Source organism: Gavialis gangeticus, unplaced genomic scaffold (genome assembly GCF_001723915.1).
Source record: "Gavialis gangeticus isolate Ggan-Ray unplaced genomic scaffold, GavGan_comp1, whole genome shotgun sequence".
Lineage (NCBI taxonomy): Eukaryota > Metazoa > Chordata > Crocodylia > Gavialidae > Gavialis > Gavialis gangeticus.
Window position 1 is genome coordinate 30,636,447 of NW_017729001.1, and position 25,118 is coordinate 30,661,564.

Sequence of the window (25,118 nt, forward strand, 5' to 3'; positions counted from 1 at the left end):
ATGCGCCTGGTGCGTTTCACCCACGGACCAAGGAACCGGGGTTGTGACAGTGCTGCCTTGCTGTGGGAGGGGGTTGCTGCCAAGCGGGCTGTGCTCCAATAAAGGAGTGTGCACCCCGCCCGCCTCTGCAGGGCAGCCAGGGCTGGGTCCCTGCTGCTGTCAATCACGGGCACCCCCTGAGGCGAGCGCGCCTCTGATTGGTCTCTCCCCCTCCTGCCCGACCCCTGCAGCGGAGCGGCCAATCGCAGCCCTCCTCGCCGGCCCCGCCCTCACGCCTCTCCCTAGGGCTGCGGCGCGACCAGTTCCCTGCTGGCTGTGGGGGAAGCCTGGGGGCGGGGTTAGCCAAGTGACGTCAGGCGGAGGGGCGCGTAGAGCCCGGCGGGCGGCACGTGTAGTGGGGAGTCGCTTGTTGCCGCGTGCGTGGGGCGCTGACCCGCGCTCAGGAGCCTGTTGGCGGGGTTCTTTTTAGGGGATTTTTATTTGTCTTTCGTGCTCCAGGTGCGGCGCAGCCGGGCTCCGTGCGCGGGTCTTTGCGGGGGGCGGGCGCAACCTCCACTGCTCCCGCCCAGGCATGCCTCTGTCTGCGAGATGCCAGCTGCTCCCGGAGCTGAGCCGAGGCTCAGCCCCTCCCCAGAGGAGGGGCACGGGGAGGCGGGTGGCAAGCCAGCCCTCGCCGCCTGTATCGGGGTGGGAGGCAGCTGGTCCTGTCCGGTCCCTGCAGCAAGCCCATGGCCGGGCCCCAGCTCAGCCGGCGGGATGGGGACGGGGACGGGGACGGGGACTGGCAGGAGGTGAGGGGGGCCCGGAGTCTCCCGTCCAGCGCTGTCCAGCTGCCCAGCCTCTCCTCTCCTCTCTTCTCCCCTCCCCAGCTGCTAGTCCCGTCCCTTTTGGTGTCTTTGCCTCTAGTCTCTCTCCATCTCCCTTGCTGGATCCCTCTTCTCTTCTTCCAGCTGCTCTCCGTCCAGACCCAGTGTCTCTCCACATCTCCTCTGTTCTTTTGAGCTGCTCTTTCTCCCCCAATTCCTGGAGGCAATCCCTCTTTCCAATTTTTCTCTCTCTCCATCCACCTATCCTTCTCTCTCGGTTCTTCCATCCGCCTCCTCTCTCGTCTGGTTGCAATGTCGGGGTGCTTTTTAACACCCCTCATCTGGCAAGAAATAATTTGATCCACTTGGCTTTCATTTCCCATGCAGGAACCCAGCCTCAGGGTTTTCTGCCAGGCATCACAATCAACTGTAGTTAGGACTGAATTTAAACAATAATTTCTCCTTCCAGGTGGAAAATAAGGATTGCTTAGTGTAAAAAGTATTATTACAATAAAAAGTATAATAATAATAGTGAAAAAGCTTCTTTGACAACACTTTTTTTTCAATCCTCCCCAGGTTTATTCTGCAGTACAATGGATCCAGTTTGTCATGGCCACTTTAAGGTACGGTATTTAAGCAATATATAGATGTGAGGAATTGCGTGTAGGTTTAGTAACATCCTTTAAATCTCTTTTTGTGTTGTTCCAGCTAAATAATGTGACTTTATTAATTTTTATTTCAATGTTAATAAACTAAGTAAAAGTAGATGTGCTGCTCCGTAACCATAGAAGAAATGAAACAAAATTCCAGGTTTTGGTCTCATGCCAACTTCTCAATTGTCAGTGTTACAGGCTCCAGCTCCATCATTGCCTACGCTGTCTTCCAAAACACAGTGCGCTCTCCGGAGGTAAGGACTCTGCCTTTCATTTTTTAAGAGCCTTTGTTTGGTGCCCTGCGGATAAATGGGACTTTATGTAACCAAGCAGATGTTTGTGCATGAGCTCTCCACTAGGAATACGCAGAATTTTTAGGCACATCCTCTTTTTATTGCTAACCCTTAAAAAAAATGTTTAGGACTCGGAAGCAGATGTCTGAACAATTCATTGGCTTGTTATCTGAAATCATACGTTGTTTTATGCAACAGATACTCTTTCTAGGATTTTTTTCCTTCCCCGCTGCATGGATTTAAGAGGATAATGAGAAATTGTGGTGCTGTGGTCTGACCCAAGGACTGGGAATGGAAAGCTTCTCACAGTAGTCTCGATCCTTGCTCTGACCCTGACTGTTTCTGTTGCTCTGGGGGTGTCACTTAACCTCTCCGACGCAAAAAATATGCCAAACAATGGAATAAATAATACTTGATTTACTTCATGAAATGGAAGAAAAGAGGCGGTGAAGATTAATTGGTTAGCAGGATAAAACTGGATCAAGCTCTGTGGCCACCGACTAGTACACATCTGCCAACTAAGCACGGAGAGTGGAATTGAGCCCCCCTTTCTGAGAGCACAAATGAACCAACATCAGTGTGTGCGCAGCTACATCCTGTAGCCAAACTATAGATCAGTGAACAACTTTGGGCAAACCATTTAATAATTTGCATTTCACCTCTTTTTCTAATGCTTAGCTATTGTAAACTTTAAAATATGTTCATGATTTTTTTGTGGCATTTGCTCTACATATGAAGAGTTTTTAAAAACAGTTTTGATACAAATCTCCAGAATTCAAACTTTAGTATTTGCAAGGTTTGGTAATTATGTCAGTCACTTGGAGTTGCCTCCATTCTCTGGTTAAGTGGCCTGTGTAAGTAACCTATATAGCAAATGTTCCAATAGGAAATCATTTTAAATGAACTTTCATTTTAAATTAACTTAAATGAAAAATGAATGGGGCTGAAAAGTAATAAAAAGGTATAAACTAGTTGAGTTCTGCTGACTCCTAAGGATTAATTCTGACATAATTATAACAAAGTTTTCTGTTTTATGCACCTTCCTCGTCTTTAAAAAATATTACACACCTCATGAGTCAGATCTTTGATTCCTATGTACCCACATCCCCATGGGGCATAGCACAGAATTGGGATGTGTGCACAGAGTCGAGTAAACATAACACAACATTGGGTGATAGTGGAGAAGGGAAAGGATGTTTAGGCTGTTCCTAGAGATTGGGGTCTTATCTACAGGATGTCAGGATTTCAGATCTCTTACACAGAAGCCATCTAACACACAGAGTAAAGAGTATGCAACTTATTCACCTCGGAAGAACAAGGGCTAGGTCAACCTTGTTAAGATTTGAGGTGGTGGCTTTAGGTAGTTCAAGTATTTCCACCCTCATGCCGTCTCTGTTTCTGAAGGCTTCTGCAGAAGCACTGCCTGCCCTGGCTGTCAATTCCTGATGCTTCAGAGGCAAGTGAGCTCTGCAGTACCTGTGCACTGCTATGCACCCTGGCAAGAATCCAGGCAGTTGCCCAATTGTGTAAAGATTTGGGGGTGAATTCTTCCTAACGCTTGTAGCAATAATCTTATTCCTCGACTCATGATTTTTATGAGTAAAGTATGATAAACCAGGTGTTCATTTCCAAGCTACGCCAGGTGGGGGATAGAATTATAAACATTGATTCATCCAGTCTGGGACCTGCTGCTGAATTTCAAAACACTGAAGCGCACTTTCTGGGTGTATGTTGCCTAGAAAACCCCCAGCACTAACTGTTATTTAAGGTGTGACACATTACCAAAAGAATTCCCCCAGCCAGCCTTGTGTGGGAGAAAAACTGGAGGGACTCAAAAACATGGGCTATCTGCAGGTAGATGTGCTCTGGGGAACTTCCAGTCAGGTTGCACACAATACCCACACTTTTTTTTCCTGTCAACTATCTGTTCTAAACCATTACATTGTAAACTAGAGGGAAAAAAATGTAAAAGAAAGCATTCTGGTTTTTCTTTTTGAAAATGAGAACAAGTTTGCCTTCCACTTTAACAACAGTATCATCTGCTTCCTTGTACGCTTCTGTACCTAAATGTTTCCCTATGGGTGAACTGTTAGACAATGACTGGGGTCACCTGTTTGCTCAATAAAGTTGCTGATCCACTTCTTCCAGGGTTGTTTTCTTTTAGTCTACCCATGGGAACAACCATCAGCGAGTTCTAGACTTCTGTACATACACTGCTTGTCACCGGTCCAGTTCTGCATTCACAAGTGGGTGGCAGCATTTAAAAAAAACGTTATAGGAAGAACGAGTAAATACAATGAACTCAGTTATAAAAACTAGCTGAAGATATTTACACAGAGACTAAAGGTTTGATTCACTGGTTGGCAGGTATTAGATGGTGCTACTCAGAGCTAAAATCTAGAGATCCATGTTCTCAGGCACTATAAAGCAAGAGGTGCTTAAACTACAGGCGAAACAAAGACTGAGACATAGAAAGACCCTGAAGAGAATCCATTGCTGCTTCTTTGTAGCCATAGAATAAGCACCAAACTGATGGCCAGATTTTTCACCAATGTGAAATTTAGCAAGCCGTTTTTCTTCATCTGGTATGAAGGAGACTGTTATAAGTAAACACTTGTGCTGGTGTGCAGTTGTTTTTAATTAAAGAAGAGTGCCAAGTTGCATTCAGTCCAAAACATTGGTTTTGTAAAATAAATGACCTTTCAAAAAACTAAATCCTGGAGAAATGTTTCCAGATTTGTTCAAGCTTTAAAAATTCCTATAGAAAAAAGTACCAGCATATTTTCTTGTGGATGCTGAAATTTAGGCACCAAAACTTACATTTTAATGTCTGCATAATTGGCCTGGTTTTCAGAGGTTGTGCCCTAGTAACTCCAGCTGGCCCAGAAAATGTTGTCCAGTGTTTTTAACCGACTGAATATTTCCCTGTAGTGTTTACAGCCCAACTTAAACAGCTTTTTGCTTGTGTATGAGAATGTGAAATTGTCTAGAAACTGCTGATAAACAGGGATTGTTCTAGTGCTTAAACTCAGAAAGATGCAGCAGCGAAACAGCCACATTGCATATGCTTCAGGTGTGTAAAATTATTTCAGACTTAAGTCACTATGGGCACTAATTGTAAGATATGGAAGGACAACCTCTTTATCAAATTATAGGATTTTGAACCTTTAAACCACTTACAGCCAAATTCAGTGCAGCTCAGTAGATTTGTTTAAAGTTGATAAAGTGTTCATTTATTCTGGGCACTTCTGGTATAAACCTTCCCTAAGTGCACAAAGCAACACCACTTTCTAGTGTAGGGATAACAGCACTAGCTGGGTACCTGGGCATGAAAGTTAATCAGAGGAAGGATAGCAAAGTTCTAACTTTTGAAGTTGGTTCAGACTACCTAGAGCATTCATCAAACTAACTAATCCATTTGACTTTTCTAGGTGCGCCCTCTTTTCTACCTAAGCCTCTCTGACCTGTTCCTGGGGGTTTGCTGGCTTGCTGGGGCTCTGCTCTATAGCACACAAACTGCAAATCAGGATATCATATGCTATAACCTGCAAGCAGCTGGGCAGGTGAGTAACGTTGGATTATCAACTTATGCTGTCAGGTTGCTTTGCTTGAACTATTGACTGAACTGCCCTAGAACAAAACTCCGAATGCAGTTCTAAATGCAGCTCAGGCACTGGCTTCCTCTCTGATCTTAATATGAAAGATTGCCATGCCTCATCTGTACAGTGTTGTAAATAATATAGATCCATAGCTCATGGCAGGGCAGCAATGTGGCTGCAGTGTTTGATTATCTGTCATAAAAATAGTTGATGGTTTCTCTCTTTTTGAAAGTGTACCAAGACTGCCATTATGTGTAACATAGCATTGTGTTTTTGCTTCAATTAGAAGTTTTCTCCTCCCTGCAAAAGACCCAATTCTCATGTTCCTTTAGGCCAAGACCTGAAAACCTCAGTCGCCAAAGCATCCTCTTACATTGATAGTCCTTGCCCTCACAGTTTGTCCCAAGGAAGCTCAGTAGTTACTCAGTTGCCAGAGTGCTTCTCCTGAGGTTTGCTGCTTGCGTCTGCTGCCCATTCCTGTTCTGCACTCAATTCATGTGAAGGGGCATCAATGAAGTGGAAGCATTTTCCTGACAGTTCTCTTTGTCTTGATGGCTTGCCTTGGCATCATTAGGGTTTCTTCTTGTCAGAACCTATTTGTCATTACCTGGTACACATCAGACATCCATCTACTTCAGGGAGAAGAGAGGAGAAGGGGGAGAAGGAGGCCCCAAAAAAGGTGCCACTGGTTCAGCAAAAAAACCCATTGCCCTCTGGTGGCTACAGCACTTTGGAATGGCTTGAGCTGCAAGGAACGCATGGGGTGTATGCAGTCGAGACTTTGGGGCTATGTAAACTCACAGAGGCTGCAGAAGTTTAAAGTTACTGTTATGTCCAAAAGGACAAGGGGGCTCCAGCTGGTGTTTGGACGAGTTTAGTGTGCACCCTAGAACAGGAGAAGACAAAGTACTGGCAAGCCTGCTGTAAACAGAAATACTGTACTGGCTTTGTGTGTGATGGAGATAATGATCCACTCAGTCTCTTTTCCTTCTCTAATTCTTTTATTGCAGTCAAGATGTGGACCAAACCTATCTGGTCTGTAGGCTGCAAATTGTCCAAGTGGGCTAACAGGACATTTCCCACCCTTTTCCTTCAAACCTAGTCAGTGGGAGTTGGAAATAGCTCTCTGTAAATCTTAGAGAGGCAGGAAGACAGCTCAGTGTATAGTATTGCATGAGACCTCGCAGTGCTTTACATTTTGTAGTCAGGTTACCATGACTTAGGTTTTTTTTTAAAGATCAGTACTCTTAGGTAAGCCATGTGACTCATCATAGCAAGAGCTGTACTTATGCAGAACTATTCCACTTGTAGCTTATCTCTGACTTCTCCAGTTCCTCTTGTGCTACTGTAAAAACAATGATATACATTTGCCTTGGGGTAGGGAACAAACAGGTTTGTTAGGGAATGTGCTGTAGTGGTCCTTTGGCAAGGAGGAGAGGGATGTATTCTAGCTGGGGTCACATAAAGGAGAGCAGTGGGGGAGAAATAAGGGAAGTATGTGAAAGGATTTTCTGGGCACGTGGCTGCTGGGAGCTTTGAGGATGGAAGTCGTTTTGTAGGCCAAGTAGGTAAGCTTCTCATTGCGGCATGGTTTTCAAGCGCTACACCATCCATCCAGACATGGCCCAAAAAAGTCAGAGCGTTGCATTGCCATGATACATATATATTTGGAAAGCAATCATATCCACTATTTTTGCTGGTTCTGTCTGCTCAGGGAAAGATGGGAATGCAGGTTTGCTTGGAAGCAGTGCACTGTTGCATCTCAGGAGATGTGGGCTTGGTGGTGACTTCAGAGACACCTCCTCTTGCCCTAAGTGCAGTGAAGGAGCCAGTGTGCTTAAGGCCCTGAAGGTTCATGGCATTAATTGTAAGGCTTCATCACCATTGAACTCAGGGGACTACACTCCATGCCTTCCCAGCCCCTGGCAAGGTCCCTTGGTGGCATCTGCAGGCACCTGGAGAACATGGAGGTGAGAGGGGCAGCTGAAAAACAACAGAGTTTTACTTTCTCTGGAAGCAAGAAATCCAGACCATGGCTTGGGGCAGGACACTACTCTAAATGGATAAGGATTACATTGAGGTACAGCGAGTCCTGCATCCATTTGAGACACTTCCAGCCATCACCTGTGTTTCAGCCCCAGGGGGGGCAGTACTACAGCTCAAGGTTCCCACTGCTGTTTCCTAGGTGCAGTGGAAGTTGAATGAAGCCTTTACCCTAGGTCCATGTTACAGTGGAAATAAGTGGCCAGCTCCCCACAGTACAGGAAAGGGGGATCAAGTGGACTTTCCCTGGGTAAAGACGAAGGCAGTCAGTCTCTGATGGAAGGGTGCTCCAGCCTTCAGCCCTATTGAAATCCCTCTCTACTGTTGACTCTAACAGGAGTTAAAACACCTCAAGTACTTCCCATAGCAACCTGTGGCGTATATGCACCATATGATAAAATACAGGACAATTCGTTAAAGAAACATGCTCGCTACAACTGTGTGTAGTGAGAACTTCACACACACACGAATTGGTAATCACATTTGAGCAACACCTCAGCCAGCCACAAGTGATCTGCGTTATAATTAAATAAAGAAATATCTCCTCACCACCATCTACAGCTCCCTTCTAGTCCCCTGGCTTAGGAATCTCACATTGTGTTCATAGACATTTTGTTTAAAATAGTCCAAGCCTTTAATCCATGCCCCAGGGCACATTCTGGTAATGTTTATAAATGCTCTGAACTTCGTAAGTAGAAGGGGCCAGAGATAGGCAAGGAACTGATATTTCTTAGTGTTCTCAGATTAATGGCACAGGGACATCAGTGCAAGCCTCTCCATACTGTTCCACCATGTGAGATGCCTGCAGAAAACACACAAAAGCAGTTGAGCCTGTTTGGCCCATTCATTATGGCCTAAAAGAAATCAATACAAACTAGTGCCTATAAATTTCTAACTCTGAGGGAGGTTAAGTACTGAAACAGGTTACCTAGAGAGGTTGTGGAATATTGATCAGTGCAAGTGTTTAAGTGCAGAAACGTACCTAGAAAGTCTTAGACAGGGATTTTTCTCCACTGCAGTCTCCAACAGATTGTTAAATAAATTAAATAAAAATGTAGCATATGTTCCCTTCTGCTGGCCTGTGAGTTTATCTTTTTTCCGTCATGGCCATCAATTCCATGCTACAAGAAACAGAGGAGGTGCCACGGTAATTATGAAATGTACCCACAGTCTCCCAATTAATTCTAATGAAACAGTGAGATCTTTTGTGGATTCCACTCTGTTTGGCTGACACAGTGGGAAACTAATTATAATTAAGGACCAAAGAAGAGAAAACTAAGTGCTTTCCATTCTCTTATATTCCAGCCTCATTCCTACATGCCAAGCGGTGATGGGGATGGCAGCCCGGGGCCTGGAAGTTTATCCTCAATACCAGAAGTTGAGGGGGGAGAGTCAGGAGAGCAAGGCTCTTTTCTTAGTTCCGCCAGTGACTCAGTGAGTGGCTTTGCATAGGTCTCTGTGCCTCAGTTTCTTATACGTGAGAGGCGAGAACAATAGTTACCTGGCTTTCACGGAGGACTGTGATATACATAAGAATTAAAATGAGTTATGTTTGCAGACTGTCCTGTGGAAGACGCTACAGAAGAGCAAAGGATTCTCATTCAACTCCCACCGTGAGTTGGAGAGCCGTTCCAACATTCCTGACTCAGAAACAGTCGTCCGTTCTTTCTTGATCTTCTTGCCCAAGAACATCTGTTGTCTTGATTAAAACGAAGTCTCAAGTTTCTCTTACTTCATTAATGTTTCCCAGGATAAGATGGGAAGCCCCTAGCATAGTCCTTCTGCTGGAGCTCATCATTGCTTAAAGTAGCCTGAAAAAGCGGGTCTGTCATCACATCTCTGTCTGCCTATGTCCAGTGGTTAGTTCTGGCTCCAACCTTCAAATCAATCTTGTTCCCTTAGCCCCCACATCAGCTCTGTCCTTCAGCCTCCATCAATTTTGGCCTCTGTTCAATTTGCACCCTCTCATTGCCAATCACTTCTGCCTCTTTAGTTCCCAAATCAGTCTTGTTCTTCATCCCCTCCTCTACCAGACCTATGGTAGCAGGTGTAGCAGGGACGTGGACTAGAATCAGCCTTTTAATTTTTGGCATGTCCTTGATCTCTCCACAGTGTTTAATATTTTACCTCCAATGCTGTATCATGGTATGTTTTTGCAGTTAGTATACAGTAGATTGATTAGTGGTTGGGGTTCATTGGAGATGTAAAGCATCATAAAAACACAAATGTTATCGATGGAATAAAATCAAGCCTGTTCTTATTTCTCAGATTTTCTATATGGCTTCTTTTCTCTACACCATTAACTATACCTGGCATCTATACATGGATTTGAAAGTGAAATACAGTCAGAACCTTCACAGGATGTCCTCTTTGGTGAGTGCTGTTGGATGGTTTTTCATTGTATTACATATTAAGAAACCGTGCTAAGACTTACAATGCTGTCCAAGACATAAATAAGAAAGACAATTCTGGTCACAATGAATTTACAGTCTGAAGCTCCATCCCTGTCATTCTTTCTTTAGTGATTGACAGGTTAAGGTCAAGAGGGCTCCATGTGGGTCTGTATTATAGGTCCTGATAGCTAAAGTAGGTCTGAAAGACCAAAACAGAGAAGATAATCTACACTGTAACTCTCGGAGGGAAGAATAATTCAGAGGACCAGATACTCAGGCAGTGCATGATGGCATCTTTCTGTCATCAGTAATGCAGAAAAGAGAGACAGCCTGACTGAGGAGCAGTCCAGGCATGAAGAGCAACATGGAAAAAGGATGAAAGAAATGCATGTAGGGACAGATTCTCCTCTACCTATTGAGTGCCCAAGTGCTCCTTTTCCACCCTGCTTGAGTCCATGGAAAAATTTTCATACAAAAGGTGGGTGCATCCTCCTTATTATTTTTTTTTGTGACTTAGTTTTAAGGATAAGAGGACAGCCTGTTACAAAAAAATAGTTGTATTAATGGACTTTCAAGGACTCAAAAAAGGTGGAATAGGACTGTATTTAGGCACCTAAGTCAAATTAGGCACCAAACAGGTTGAGTAGGATGTGTTCTTTAATATTACTGTGCTTCTCTTGCTCCATCTATAAAATAGGCATAATACTTACCTAGGATCATACAGGCTTATTGTACAGCTCCATTCATGAATACCTGCCTGTAAAATATGTTGAGAGTTCGAGTGGGAGGACATTGAGCAGGACAGGTTGGTACTCCAGCATAGGCTTTTTTGAGCTACTGTTGTCAGGAGCCTTTAGACGCACTGTTCAAGATCTAGCATAATCTTTAGGAATGAAGGAATACAAAGACACAACTCAGAAACACACCCTTCAAGTACAGGCTAAACAAACACTTCACATGTCATTCTTCACACCCAGCTCTACCTTGAGCAACTGCTATCTCTCTGGAGAGAGAATTCCTCCTGACGTATTACTGCCCGACAAGAGGCTCTTTATCCAGCACTTCCTGATGAATTTGTCAGTTGAATTTCTCTGTGTATCTGTCCTTTTTCCCGGTGAGAAATCCCTTTGCCAACTATCCCACGCTTCCCTGCACAGACAGTTGCTCCTTACGTTTCCACGCTTCTGTTGGTGGAAAGCAGACATGACAGATCACAACGCAGTTGAGAATTTCCCAGATGTTGAACCAGCTCAAAGGGGCATTTCTCCCTCTTCGCTAGTTCTTACAAACACCCACCCCATTTTTACACAGCAGGCCAGTCTGAAGTCTCGTGTTTAAAATTCAGCTCTGAGCACTGTAAATTGAGACCATTGCCACTTCTTCTGTGCCTACTGGTTTAACTTCTCTGATTTAAACTAAGGCTGGAACAACCTGGACCTTTGTGGTCCCATTAATATTGATAACCTGTCTTGATTTTTAGGGCGACTTTTGTCCACAGACTGTAAGAGTTCTGCTTTATCTCTGCCTCACTATCTAGGTGCCTCTGGGAAAGAGGAAGGCAGGATGCCAGTTAAGTTCTTCTTCTCTGCCTTAAAGGGGAAATCAAGATGTGTGTTTATGTACCCACCCTGCACTCTGGTTTCTCTCATTGTTCAACAGAAAAGGTGGCACATGATTACCCTACAATGCGATTGCATGAATGTGTCTGTAGAACTATGCAAACTTGAGCAAGAAGGAGCTCTGATCAAGAAAAACATTTAAACTCAGACTCTTGCTGGGAGTTTTTACTTATGCCACCGGTTTTCCACAACTGCAGAACTGGACGGTGTTGTGGGCCATGCCCACCGCTTCCTGGGGGCAGTCTAATGCGAGCAGCCATGGTGTGTCTCCCAGCAAGCAGACTCTGACTCTCATACTTCCTCTCACAGTTTGGTTATGCTTCTGCAAAGCCTGCCAATTTCTATTGCACAAAATTGTGTGCAAAGACCTCATCAAGAGTCTGTTTTCCATTTTGAAGTTTTCCCTCTGGATCCTTCCAGCTTCTGAAGGGCAGCCATTCAACAAATTGTTGGGAGAAGCAGCTACAAAAGTTAAATCTGTTTAACTTCCATTGCACTATGCATTCCTCAGTGCATTTTATATCCCTCATTTTGGGTTGAATAAGGATTAACGTGCCTTGAAACCACAGTGGGGAAATGCTTCCAAAGTTTAGAAATGTAGCTTAATGGTCAGAATGAATTACTGAGAGCCAGGATCTTCTGTCTGAGACCCTATCTCTGACCCTACATTTCCCTATCTGCAAAATACAGGTAGAAACAAAGCTGTTTAATTACCTCAGAGGGCTGACACAAGGATTAACTAATGAGTGTTTGTTAACCACTTCCACCTCATAAAGGTCTCAATACATTTTATTGTTTGCAATTCCCTTCTGCTTTGGGCTGATACCTCAGAGATGTTATACAGCAGAGCCATGTGGATCAAGAGGATTTTGGTTCCAAGTGTATGTGGCCATCAAGTGACTCATTTCTCAAGGGAAGATGTTTCCATGCTATTCAGTGGAATCTCTATTTTGTTTTTTTGGCCTTTTTCATGGATTCTCACGCTAATACTTGCTTCAGCATCTGGTAAATGTAATGAATTACATACTGGTCTTCAGGGCTTAAATGTCACATGTTCATTTACTCCTCCCAAGGAAGACAGCATCAAAACTACATCCATGTGTCTTATTCTTTCCTTAATGCAATCTGGTGTGATATTATAGAACAGGTCCTACGGTGAAGGGAAAATCACATGTCAATTGATGGAGAGAATTCCCATTGATTTAACTGAGGTCATGATTTAGTCCAGCGAACGAGTATTCATGTGGCTTACATGCCAAGAGAATGAGAATGGAGCTGGACAAGAAAACAAGGGGGGAAGTGTAAGGAGGCTTAAGATAGACTGCAAGTCTATCGTATGCTTTCTTGCTCGTGGCTTTTCTAGACACAGCCTCACCCTGTTTCTTATGTTTCAGCTTACACTCATCAGTACAGCTCATGCTGACTTACTGATGTGTACCTTACCCCCTTTCACCTCTGACTTTTCTCTCTCATTTTTCCTGTGTAGTCAGGAATCTGACTGTGGCTGTTCAAGACCTCTCTCTTCATTTGGTTTCCTTGGAGGAGAATGATTAAGTGAGAATCATTCTAGGAGAGCCTCATGCATGGGACTACTGGGCTTGGTCTCAGAAGCCAAGATTTGTGGCTTATCTTACATGTCAATTGTTAATTTGGTACTTCCCCCTCAGTAATTTGGTAAGATTCACTACCTCTACTAAAGCACAGGTATCATTATGGAACTGAGCTACTGATAACTTATCCTCCTAGCATGAATCCTCTTAAGTTGACAGCTCTCATGACATACAAGGAATGATTGTTCAACTAAATGTTTTGACTCTTGCAGGTTTTAGATTATGGTAGTTGTCTTGGCCGAACAGCAACAATTTTATGCAGGTAAGGTCTATTTCTCTCTGAGATTGGGTGTTTTCAGCGAATTGGTGCTAGCTCAAAGCTCATCTTTATATTTGAAGCCATTATTATTATTAAATCCTGACTCTGTATTGCATGACTTGGTAGTAGTGGAGTCTTTGACCAACAGACTCAGAATCCCAGCGGACACGGATCGCTTTTCCTCCAGTTAAATTAGCTATAATGTGTCCAACTGTAATGAGCCATTGTTTACGTGCTTCCATGTATGAATGTGTGGGAGAGAGACAGTGTGTACACTTCCTTCTGCTTCATGGAAATGGGACTTGATCAGTGTGTCCTGGATCCCCTGGTGCTTACACCAAATGACGATTCTCCCTTTGGAGGATCTAGGTTTTATTCTTATCATCTTAGTGCCTGTTCCAAGCGATTTTGATATGACCATGAAATTATTATAATTTCTAGTAGGGATCACATCCAGTTTTTAAATTCTTTGAAAATATAAAGTACCGTTGCTTAGATATACATTATTGTGATTATGAGGATCCTTCTGGGTTATCAGAAGCACAGCAGAAGTGCCCACGTCGTAGCCCTGTCAGATTCTAATGAATCTGCAAATTCTGCTAAATACCTGTCCTCAACAGTCTCAGACAGGACACAAGAAGTAGTAGTACGAGACTATTAAAATATACTGAAATAATTTATACTCCGTTACCGAGGTATATCTCCTGCTGTCCATGTGAATGAAAGCACAGAAGCTAGAAGTTATATTAGATGGATGTTAGAGAACTATTATTTCACTGTATATCCATGAAAGCACAAAAGAAAATGCTAGTCAGGTCAGGAGAGAGCAGCTTCTTTAACTGAGCTACTGTCGTTTTCTCTCTCCAGCTTGATCCCTTTCCTACTTATGGTTCCTGTGTTTTGCCTGGGCAACAGTAGTGATTGCTATGGGAACTTCAGTCAGAAACATGGGTAAGCCACACCTCAATTCTGAATGCCTCGCTCCCTCCGAGGTGGATATAAGGAGCCCCCCCAAGTAAATACACAGGCTCTCCCCTTTCTGGTTCCAGGTGTCTCCTGATGCACACAGAAATAACCAAACCCACTGGTCAGCTGCAACCTGTTGGTGGCTCTCTTTGTTCTGTGATATATTTGTATGGCATCGGGATCTTCCTGATCTCTTTCTGGGTCAGCTTCATAGCCATTCTGGTAAGAACATTTTTTTTCCTTGTCCATCAGACTGCGAGTACAGTGAGTAAGGCTAGTGCTTCCCATCTGGATGATCCCCCTGTCACTTTACAGTCACAGGTGGGTTATATTAGCAGCCCTTATATTCACTCTTGGATTCATCAAAAGAACTATTAAATTACCTTTCTTTTGGCAGTCCCAAGAGCCCAGCTTTGTTTGCCTTCAGAGCACTGATGCAAAGCTTACGTTTGAGCCAGGCCTTTGCTTGACCAGGTCAAGTGAGCTATGGAGGGATTTCTCTTTTCTTTTCTCATATCCTTCTGTGAGGATCGGTGACCAAAGAGGAAGTTTCAAACAGCGGTGGGCAGTTATAAACAGATGTTGGTTTCTGTGTGTGATATACCCACATATCAAGGTGAGGGCCAGAGTATAAATATCTCTATATGTGATAGTTTTAAAATACGTTGGCTGTGAATGTCTGATTCCCACTGGGTACCTGTAGGTGTTCCACCCAAAAAACTACCCCTTTGTGCACATTTAGGAATGATTCCACTTCCCACTGAAATGCTTCCACATCTGAAGTGGAAAGTAGCAGTTGTTTAACAGAACCTAGCAATGCCATCCAATAACTTAAGGCAGGACAAATACCAGAAGTGTTAGTGTGTGATCAGGAATTTCGTAAGAGTGGGATGCATTGTTACAAGAGCTGCTAAGGGTGATTGCTTATTTCCTGGGGTCCAGATCTACTATCTAGAGGTGCAGTAGCTGGGAAAAAAATGTATAACAAGTCAATCACTGTTTTCCACACAGACAAATTATTGTTTTAATAATACTTTATATTGCATTGTTAAGCATGTGGTCCTGGCCACTGTACGAGGGCAGATGCCAAACAAAAGGGAGTGTTGCTCATATCTGGCATTGCAGGGTCTATTTACCAGAGGTTTCCTAGATTAAATTCTACCCAAATGGCTTGAATCAGGGGTCAGAAATCTATGATGTGCAGGCTGGATTTGGCCTGCAGACATGGGGTTTCAGTGTCATTTGGCAGCAGAGGGCTTCAGCAACAGTCATTTTTCCCTGCTCCCACAGGGAGAGGACCCGGTTGCAAGCACTTTCTCTGTGCTGCTATGGGAAAAAACACCAGCAGCAGGTGTGGCTGGGTCCTAGTCCCACTGGTCCTCTCTGACCCAAACTGGATTACTCTGGCCTGCAGTCTAAAAAAGGTTGCCAACTGCTGGCTTAGATACTCTAGATCAGTGCTTCTCAAAGTGGTGGTCCGCGGACCAGTGCTGGTCCGTGAACCACCGGTCGCCAGTCCACAGCGAGTTGGCAGGAAAGAAAGAAATATATTTTCAGAAGCATAACATTGATATGTCATAGCGCCACAGTTCATATGTTCCAACACTCCAGGTGACGTCACATTGTGCAAAGTGAGGAAAGAGAAAGAAACAGCCGGTTGCACATTTGTGTAGCGCTGTTGCACACAGTTGCTGCCACCAGCTGAATGGGGCACCAGTCCCTGGCCCACTGGGAAAAAAATTGCTGGTCCACCACATGAAATAGTTTGAGAAGCACTGCTCTAATTGAACATGTGTCCAACTGCAACTGTGCATGAGATGCAATGAATTTTCCAGTTACACATACGTAATCATATATATTAAGAAATGCAGTTTCTTTTCTAGGTTCTACTCATTCAAGCCCAAGGGTTGTACAAAAGATATGTAAACTCATCAGGATTCTTGGGCAGTCAGCAGTGGGCAATGATTAAGATGGTGGAACAAAGAGTGGTTTTTTACCCCATCGCTTATTTCTGTTGCTGGGGTCCAGGTTGGTAGAGAACTAAATTACTTTTTACAAGATTCCCAATCTTGTGTTCTAGCTAGTAGCTATAAAGAGAGAACAAGTGATAACGCAAAGGTATAAAGGCAACAGCAAAATCATGTTACCAATTTCTTTTCCAGCTGTCCTCCTTGGAATAATGAAGTTGACTGTTTCAGAGAACGGCAGACTCTACATGGCTCTTTATATTCTGCAGGTAAAACTCAGCGTATGAAATCTCCCAGAACAGGTCTTTTTGACATTCACCTGTGCTTTCAAAAAAATCTGTAGGCAGATTTTGAACTGACCTCTCAAATGTCACCCACCACCTGCAGTTAGTTTTCGAAGAATATCAGCTGCCATGTGGAACTTCTGACTATCCATTTGTGCTCAACAACAGTGGAAGGATACTGCACTGACTTCCAAGGGCAGGTGGGGTAGTTTAGCACACTGAAACTTCTGCCAGAGCGCACTCAGGTCATTGAATATTCCTCTGCTGACTTCACCAGGCTCTGAAGCAGCATTCCCTCTACGCTGCATGGCCGCACAGGCATGCATGGCAACGCAGCATGAGCATGCCTGTGCACACTACACAGCTTAGAGGGAACACTGCTCTGGAGCAGGACTTCCAAGATCATGCCCTAATGGGACTCTAACATCCTATTCCAATTTCAAGAAATCTTGCATTTCCCTTAAAATGTAGCCTCACTTTAAGCCAGATCCAGTAACAAATGTGTAAGAGGTACAGAAGGCAAGGAAAAATACATAATTTAATTCCTAATACTTACTATGCATGATGTAGGACAAAACAGACTGTTTACCTCTCTGGGGTCTTTCTTAGGCACTCACTGCAGCTTCCCAGGGGCTCTTAAACTGTATCGTGTATGGGTGGACCCAGAATGCATTCCAGTCCATGAAACGCAAAGCTTGCCGCGACGTTGACACACAGACACCTCTCCTTCGCTCCCAGAAGAAGTTTTATGCCAGCGTGCCCAACCCCAGCACCCAGGCAGTAGCAGTATCTACATCCACAGTGCTCTGACAGTTCTCTGTCAGCAAAGAGGAATAGATGGCCTGCTACCTTCCAGCCCTGGCCTGGTCACAGCTGGTACATGTCAGGCACAGCCACTTTCTTGCCGAATGAACTTAACTGCTTTGTCAGTTATAGGCATTAAGAGTTACATTTAGCCTGTACAAATCTGGATGGAGATGAACTGTTCTCAGTGAAGATCGTTATTTATTTCATAGGGTTTTAATGCATTATTTTACCTTGTAATATATTTAGAGCAGTCTCTTCTTTATGGGAATATCTGAGAGTTGCACGGATCACTACGGTGTCTCAGTCCTTAACTGCCTAGCTCATAAGGAGAGATGGCCAGGGGATATTTTTCTTGCCTTGGTGATTGTCACATTGTACTGACAGATTTCTGACAATAAAGTAAAGAGGAATATTTTAAAATCATGCTCTTATTACCAAAATATAAAAAAGAAAGAAGTGCAACAATAGAAGCTGAATGCACTACAATGTAAAATAATGATGGCAGGTTGAATTAGAGAGGTCAGCCTAACCCCCTGTCCTGTAAACTCACTGAAATATCAAGTGTTGTACTTTCTGAAAACCGATTTCCTTACCTTTAGACTATTAACATGGAAATAATGCTTAAGACTTAACTTCCTTTATATGCCTCATTCCACTTTGACTCTAAACAGCCAAGTACATTTCAGTTCTCTCCTCCAAACTGGTCATCGATCAGCTGAGTGTACCAAGACGAATAATCCCATTTTAAGTCAGTGAGGTTCTTTACATGAGCAAAGTAAGCAGGATTTAGCCTGTTGTCTATTTCTACAGAATATTGCTTCTTTAAAACATTTCCTGCTCCTTCAAATCAGAGGGCAAAAAACCAGCTTTCCCTTTGAGACAGAAGCTTTGATTTTCTGTGCTGTGAGTTTACGTGTTTGTTAATTTACAATCTCAGAGAAGATCCCTAAAGCTCTGGAGCTAGTTCGCCTCCTGTGTCTTAAAAATACCTGTCAGCATGCTCCATAGGATCTCTCCTTACCTGGCTTTTGCAGAAGGGGAAGTTTGGTGGGATCAGGTGGGTTATAATTCAGTATTTAACATCAAAGGCCCCAGAGTCTTAGATGCACCTTTTTCAAACCTTTTAAATACATCATTATATATACAATGTGGTCATGCATGCACTCAGGTTAGTTACTGAAGTCCTACTTTTAAATGTTTTTCTTCCATGTTCTGTGGTTAGCTGGAAAGAAAAACCTTAAAAACTTTAACTTTCATGTTGTTTATTTGCCAACATCTTCACTTCTTTCTTCCTATGCACAGTAAACTTATTTACATATTATTTAAAAAATAGAAATATAATGTTGGAGTTTTGGGTAATAAAACAACTTCATGGGAACCCTCTAGGTCTAGTAATCTAGATCCACAGATGCTGTAGTAGGAACTGCCAGGCTGTGGCAAAGCAATACCAGGTAACCCTAAATGATGGTCCTTCCACTTCTTTCACTTTTGTGAACTAATTTTGCCTTCTTTCAACTGTCTCTTTGCATCCTGTTCAGGAGGAAGACTTCTCTTTTGGCCCCACCATATACCTGTATTAAGCACTAATGGTCTGATACTCTTCTTAAATGCAGTAGTCATTTAAGGAGAAAATCATCAAGTTGCTATTACTGCTTATATCTCTAAAAGGGTGGAAACAAATATTGCCTATGTGCTGCACTTGTGAGGCTGAGGAAACAGAAATCCTTGCCCTTTGTCATGCTACAAGTGACCAAAAAAAAAAAAGAAAAGAAATTGTGACAATGGGGGTCATACTTTTTTGCACCTCCTTTTAAAAATTATAAAATTGATTGTATGCATTTAGAAAGTAACTTTATGTGAACCCCCTAAACTATCTGAAACCATCAGTTGTTTTTTAAGAATACCTTGGCTTTTCCACAACTGCTCAGAGACCCCCTAAAAAGTGGACTTTCCGTTCTGTATTTTCTTTGTGAAGCTAAACTGTGTCATCTTTCTGCAGGCTTCTACTATCACTCGGGGAAAACAGAGTTCTAGACCGAATGTTTTGAACTGTTCTGCTAACTGCTTGTGTTACAGCAGCACGTCTAAATATTAGAATGGCAAGGATAACAATTATAGCAATAGCACCAAGGACTATTCCTACAATGAGCATAATCAAATTGAGAATTCCTATTTTGGAAACTGGTGGAGGCCCACTGTCACGGCTTCCTCCAAAGCCAGGAAACTGGCAGAATGGAGGGGCCCAGCCATCCTTGCAGTGACAGTTCCCATTATTGTTGCAGACCCCTCTTCCATTGCACATTGAAGAAGGTGAACACGATAATTGCAGCAATACTGAATGATTGAAACAAGTTTGATTATAACATATCTTGTCTGCAGCACATGTTGCACCATCTTCTATTAATCCATAATCAGCTGACTCTGCCAACGAATAATGGTCTGTGCCCCAACACCAGATATTGCTAACAAGAGTCTGAATGATGGTCACATGTTCCTCTAACCAAGGTAGCATTTTAACATCCACACATTGTAACCTCCCACACAATACATTTTCTGGTTTACATTTCTCAAATGTCTTGTTTTCCCCACCGTCCCAGCAGTTGCCAAACCGATCCCCTTTCATGTTCACTTCTCTGAAGCAGCTTATTGGAGCAGCTTTTGCTGGCTTGCCAAAGAGTTTTTCACATTGTATATTGTGACTGTTGCATTTCCCATAAAAACAGTAGCCATCACCACCACATACAGTCCCATCTTGTATGTGCGTATCCTCCGGACAGTATGGAGAAGTCCCATTGCAATACTCTGGCAGGTCACACTCGCCTACAGTGTCTCTACATATTGCCCCTTCTACAAGAAGCTGGCAATTTTTACAGCATTTTCCAGCATTACAAGTAGCCCCTTCTTTTCTTTTGCAAGTGTGATCACAACAGGGGTCCTTTCTACACTGCTTCTCAGAGCCACAATCACATTCTTCTCCTTCTTCTACAATCTGGTTACCGCAGCGCCGCATTAGAAAAAATACCCCAGTCTCTGGAAGGTTATTCAGACAGTTTCCCTTGCCTTGACGCATGAAGTTAAGATAGTATCTCTCACTGCAGTTACTGAATTGATAGACTTCCCTACGAGCTGGGTCCATGATGCAGAAAGATGAATTGCCACATGCACATGCTTGTCCATCGTGCACCATACCAACCTGGTGTCCCAGCAAATGAGCAACAAGCAGAGCAAAGTTTTTTACAGGACTGTCGATGAATGATACCACAGCTGATGCACGTGACAGGTCACAGGCACTGTAATGATAGGATTTTGCAGTCAATTTGTCCTGCTGAACTTTTCCAAAATCGTTAAATGAAAACAGGTGTCCAACATCATGTGGCACACGTGCAAGTGGCTGAGCTTTTCTCCAAATGTTGAAATTATGCAGAACTTCAGCCACGTTCTTTGTTATTTTGATTGGATTGTCGTCTGTCCAAACCTCTAATGCGGTCAGCAGAATGCGAAGACGAAGGGAAGAAAAAAATTCATCCGCCAAATTCACTACTTCAATCACTGACAGTACCACATTAGTCATATTTTTGTCAGCATAGTCGTATCGTTGTTTGTCTACCACTACAAGAAACTCGAGGTATTTAGTCTGCCCCCACACAAAAGGTTTCTTTGATGCCTGCTTCCTAGCCTCCATCACTTCAGCAGTTTGCTTTTCCATCTCTCTATCTGTTGGTTCACACGCTGCAGGCTCAGGACCGGCCTCCCCTATTCGATAGAGAAGGTGCTGGAATATCAAGGAGCTCTCCACAGGTTCAATGGCATACTGCAAGCTCCCAATCTGGAGCAAACCTCTCAGTCCTGAGCAGGTGCTGAGGACCGCAAGAGACTCCAGGCTATCTTCTACATACCCATGATAGTAGCAATCCTCTGGAATGGAGGGGTGATCTACCAACAGCCTCCCCTGGGGGTCATAAGTGTAGACTGGTAAATTTTTTACTATAAATCCTTTTTTCTGCTTCAGGTGAACAATATGATTCCTCCCTTCCACCTTGATGACATAGGACATTTCATCCTTGGCAGCGTTTCCTTCCTTTGATGCAAACTTCCTTGGAACAATTACTTCATAGGAAGCAAATCCTGGAGGCGGATGCGGGCTGCAGTCTGTGCTGGGAAGAAACAGCCCCAGTAGCATAATAGGGACTCCCAATCCAAGGAGCACCCCAGTCTCCTGCGCTCCACCCTCTGCTCTGAACCACGTCCACATTAGTCCTACTGGCCTCTGGATCTGATCCATGGGCACTGCCTCCCAACCTGGAGCAGAGAAAGGAAACATTGGGTTAAGTTAGATCGAGTGCACCACCACCAAGTTGGTCACAGAGAGGTGCCATTATAGCCCAAGGTTTTCCAGTGGAATAGATGACGCCTCTCACAATTTCTCTCCTCTCCACATCCTCTGCCGGCTGCTTCCCTCCTCAACTTAGCTGTAACAATACAGCTGTATCCCATCTGCTTTTACCTGTCTCTTAGGTCAGCCGCAGGTAACACGTAGCATATTCTGCTCCCTTGTATAAATACATTTCCATGGGCCTCTCCCCACCCTCATACTTTCCAAAGCATTTCCATAGTGCAGGGGCAAATGTTACATACCAGAAAGAAAAAGGCTGACCAGAAAGCCGACTTACATAGCATAGAAAATCCAACAAGCCTTGGCAAAATGAAAGGAAATGCTGCGCTCTAAAGCAAGGGGAGGAAAGGCTGGTTTCAGATGGTCCTGTTGCACTCCTGGCGGGGAGTGGCGCAACGGGCGGCCGTTTCCGTTTGCGCCGCTTTGAACGTGAACATTCCGCGGCAGGAGACTAGCGCGGGGCACTGGTCCAAAGCACGGATGGCTCTTCGGGCCTCCTCATTAAGAATTTAATCGGATGTTGCCTTTTTTTTTATTGTAAACAGAAATTTCTTTCCTTAAAATGTATTCCCTCCACCAGTCAAGAGGCATTCGCATAGGATCTGACACACCCATTGGGCCACACTCAATTAATGGGACCTGGGCACGAAAGCAGTTTGTTTTGAAGTGAGGTTTGGTCATTTGGGTTCTTCTGTATCTGAATGAGATGCATCAGAATACAGCTTTGGACAATCAATGTCATCCCCTCCTCTGGTTGCGTTCTCCTAGGGCTCTGGCAATGTCGAACTGATATACTTCCCTGTATTATAGTCTACATTTTATGAGTTTATTAACCTAAAGGGCAAGGAGAAATGTCAGTGAGTGGGATAACGGCTGGAGTGGATCAAAACCTTGGACAAAGCTCTGTTGGAAATGTTACGATGCAATTTTCTGATTGGTTCCCACCAGAAACACTGTTCTGGTCCCAAACTCTCAGCTACCGGTACTCTGAATCATGCGGTACCACCCTTTCCTCCCTGGTTTTGTTTAAGAAGAACAACATTTTCACATCTGTATATTAAAGGAAAAAGGAGACAAGAATTACTGGTTTCCAAGGATTCCCTTATAGGGTGAGTTACCGGGTATAAAAGGCGAGGTGAGATTTGTTACAGTTACATGTGGCCCTAGCTACTGGAGTACAGACATATTCTTTGCCCTCCCCAATTTTATCACTTACAGCTAAATCACATAAGATACTCTCAAGGAATGGGACTAAATGTATATTACTAAATGCATGCTACTGGCACTTACTAGTAGGTCCCATAGTAATTCAAGAAGAGAAGTTTCATTTTATTTGCCCACTGTTACCAGGGCAAGATTGATACCTACTATATTTTTGTAGGTGCTTTGTCTAGTCTAGTTTTGTAGCTTACTTTTAAATACAGTCCTTTTCCTCTAAGCTACTCAAAGCACTTTACAAAGAATAAAGACTCATAGCACTCCTCAGATGCTGTGAGTACAACCACATTCTATGTTTGTGTTATTCTGCTTGGTTTATTTTAGCTTTTATAAAAAACCATGTGACTTCCTATTTACGAAACAGAAGCCAGAAATCTTTTAAATTTAGTAAAATCATTTATGTACACTAATGTAAAATATTTACAATATAATACTGGTCCAAAATAATGTGATAGATAACATTGGAAAAGAAAAATTTAATTTGTTTAATACAAAAAACAAGTTAAACGTGGCCCAAAGGTGTCCAAAAAGGATTTCAAAGGAAAAAATACATGCAGGTGGCGATACCAGAATTTTGACACTTTGCCATTACCAAACTAAAACATCCTCTTTCCTAATCAAGTTCCTCTAATGTTTTTTTTTTTTTTTTTAAATAGCCAACAACAGGAAAACCCAGATATAAAAGAAGATATGTAAAGGTCAAATGATTTCCAGCAAAGATTATTTAAAAAAAAATTAAATAGAATAGCCATGGCAACTTTCTGCTATGCTTTTAGCATTTTTATAAACAATTATTCTTCTGCCGGGCACCCTTCTGAAAATCCTTCTGTTCAAGGATGCTGTATATCCAGTATTCACAGTCTCTCCGCACATAAACAGTGCGTTAGCATCTCATTAATGGACTTTTAATCAACTGAAGGAAAAATGGAAGAAAAAAAAAGAAAATACAATAAAGCATCCCTACACTCTCCTATACATAGCATCCTCTTCCTCCTTGCTGCTCTTTTGTGATCTAGGGCTAGGAGTTTGCCTTTAATGTCACTGTGCTTCACTTCCCCATTTATAAAATGGGCATACTGACCTAGAGTCTCGCAAGTACAGCTCCATTCGTGAGTGCCTGCCTGTAAAATATTTGGAGAGTTCAGGTGGGAGGTGTGATGGAAGGAAGCTAGTCATTCAAACAGTAAGACATTGAACAGGACCAGTTAACACCATCAGCAGAAGCTCCTTTGAGCAACTATTGTCAGGACCCTTTAAAGATGCTGCTCCAGATCCAGCATAATCCTTAGGAATGAAGGAATACAAAGCCATATTATTCAGACACATGTCAAGTACAGGCTCAACAAATGCTTCACGCGCCCTGCGACCAAAATCTCTCTCCTCGCAGCTGTTTCATTCTTTGGACCCAGCTAAACCTTGAGCAGCTGATCCCTCTGGGGTGAGCACTCTTCCTGACGTGTTACTGTCTGGCAAGAGCTCTTTATCCAGCACTTGCCGATCAGCTGAATTTCTTTATGCATCCTACTGTTCCCAGTGAAAAATCCCTTTGCCAAATATCCCATGCTTCAGCACTTCCCCGCGCAGACTGTCACTCCTCAGATTGCCCTGTTCTGCGCACCCGTTGGCAGGTAGCCTGAACAGATCAAAACGTAGTTGAGACTTTCCCAGGTGTTGGACCAGCTCACAGAGGCATGTCCCCCTCTTCACTACTTCTTACTCCGAAGTACCGTCTTGCAACCACCCACCCCTACTTTTAACCAAAAGGCCAGCCTGAGCTTTTGCATTTCAAATTCAGCTCTGAGCACTGTAAATTGAAACCACCTTCACGTCTCTGTGCCTACTGGTTTAACGTCTCTATTTCAGACCAAGGCTGGAACAATTTGGGCTTCTGTGGTCTCACTAATAATACTCGGTCTTAATTTTAGGGCTACTTTTGCGCCCAGACTGTAGGAGTTCTGTTTTATCTGTGCCTTGCTACGGAGATATAAAAACTAGGAAAGGCAGGATGCCGATTGAGTTCTCAACATGTGTTTCTGCGTATCCAACGTGTGCTCGAGTTTTCCCGTCTGTCCCATATTTGTTTCCTTCAGGGACCCCTTCCTTAAAGAAATGAGTCCCCTTCCTACCCATCACGTACCATGGCACTAAGTCCCCTCTTGCCGAGCCTGCAGCCTCCCAGACAAGGCTCTGGCTCCTGCACCCCTACAC

General features: G+C 43.5%; 2 protein-coding genes across 2 annotated transcripts; one reads left to right on the forward strand and one right to left on the reverse strand.

Moving 5' to 3' along the window:
* Window positions 1-19,050, forward strand: TMEM116 (transmembrane protein 116). The gene is given in 13 exon segments (XM_019506655.1): window positions 1-9; window positions 499-606; window positions 609-791; window positions 1,383-1,429; window positions 1,650-1,713; window positions 5,184-5,315; window positions 9,663-9,767; window positions 13,229-13,278; window positions 14,143-14,226; window positions 14,325-14,463; window positions 16,125-16,269; window positions 16,404-16,477; window positions 17,102-19,050. Coding segments are annotated over 13 exon segments (1,341 nt in total). The 3' UTR covers window positions 17,303-19,050.
* On the reverse strand, window positions 18,545-23,980 carry LOC109290559 (disintegrin and metalloproteinase domain-containing protein 20-like). Its single transcript, XM_019507222.1, has one exon. It carries the CDS (start codon window positions 21,618-21,620, stop codon window positions 19,275-19,277), a length of 2,346 nt encoding a protein of 781 aa, XP_019362767.1. The 5' UTR covers window positions 21,621-23,980; the 3' UTR covers window positions 18,545-19,274.
* Window positions 23,981-25,118: the final 1,138 nt, after the last annotated feature.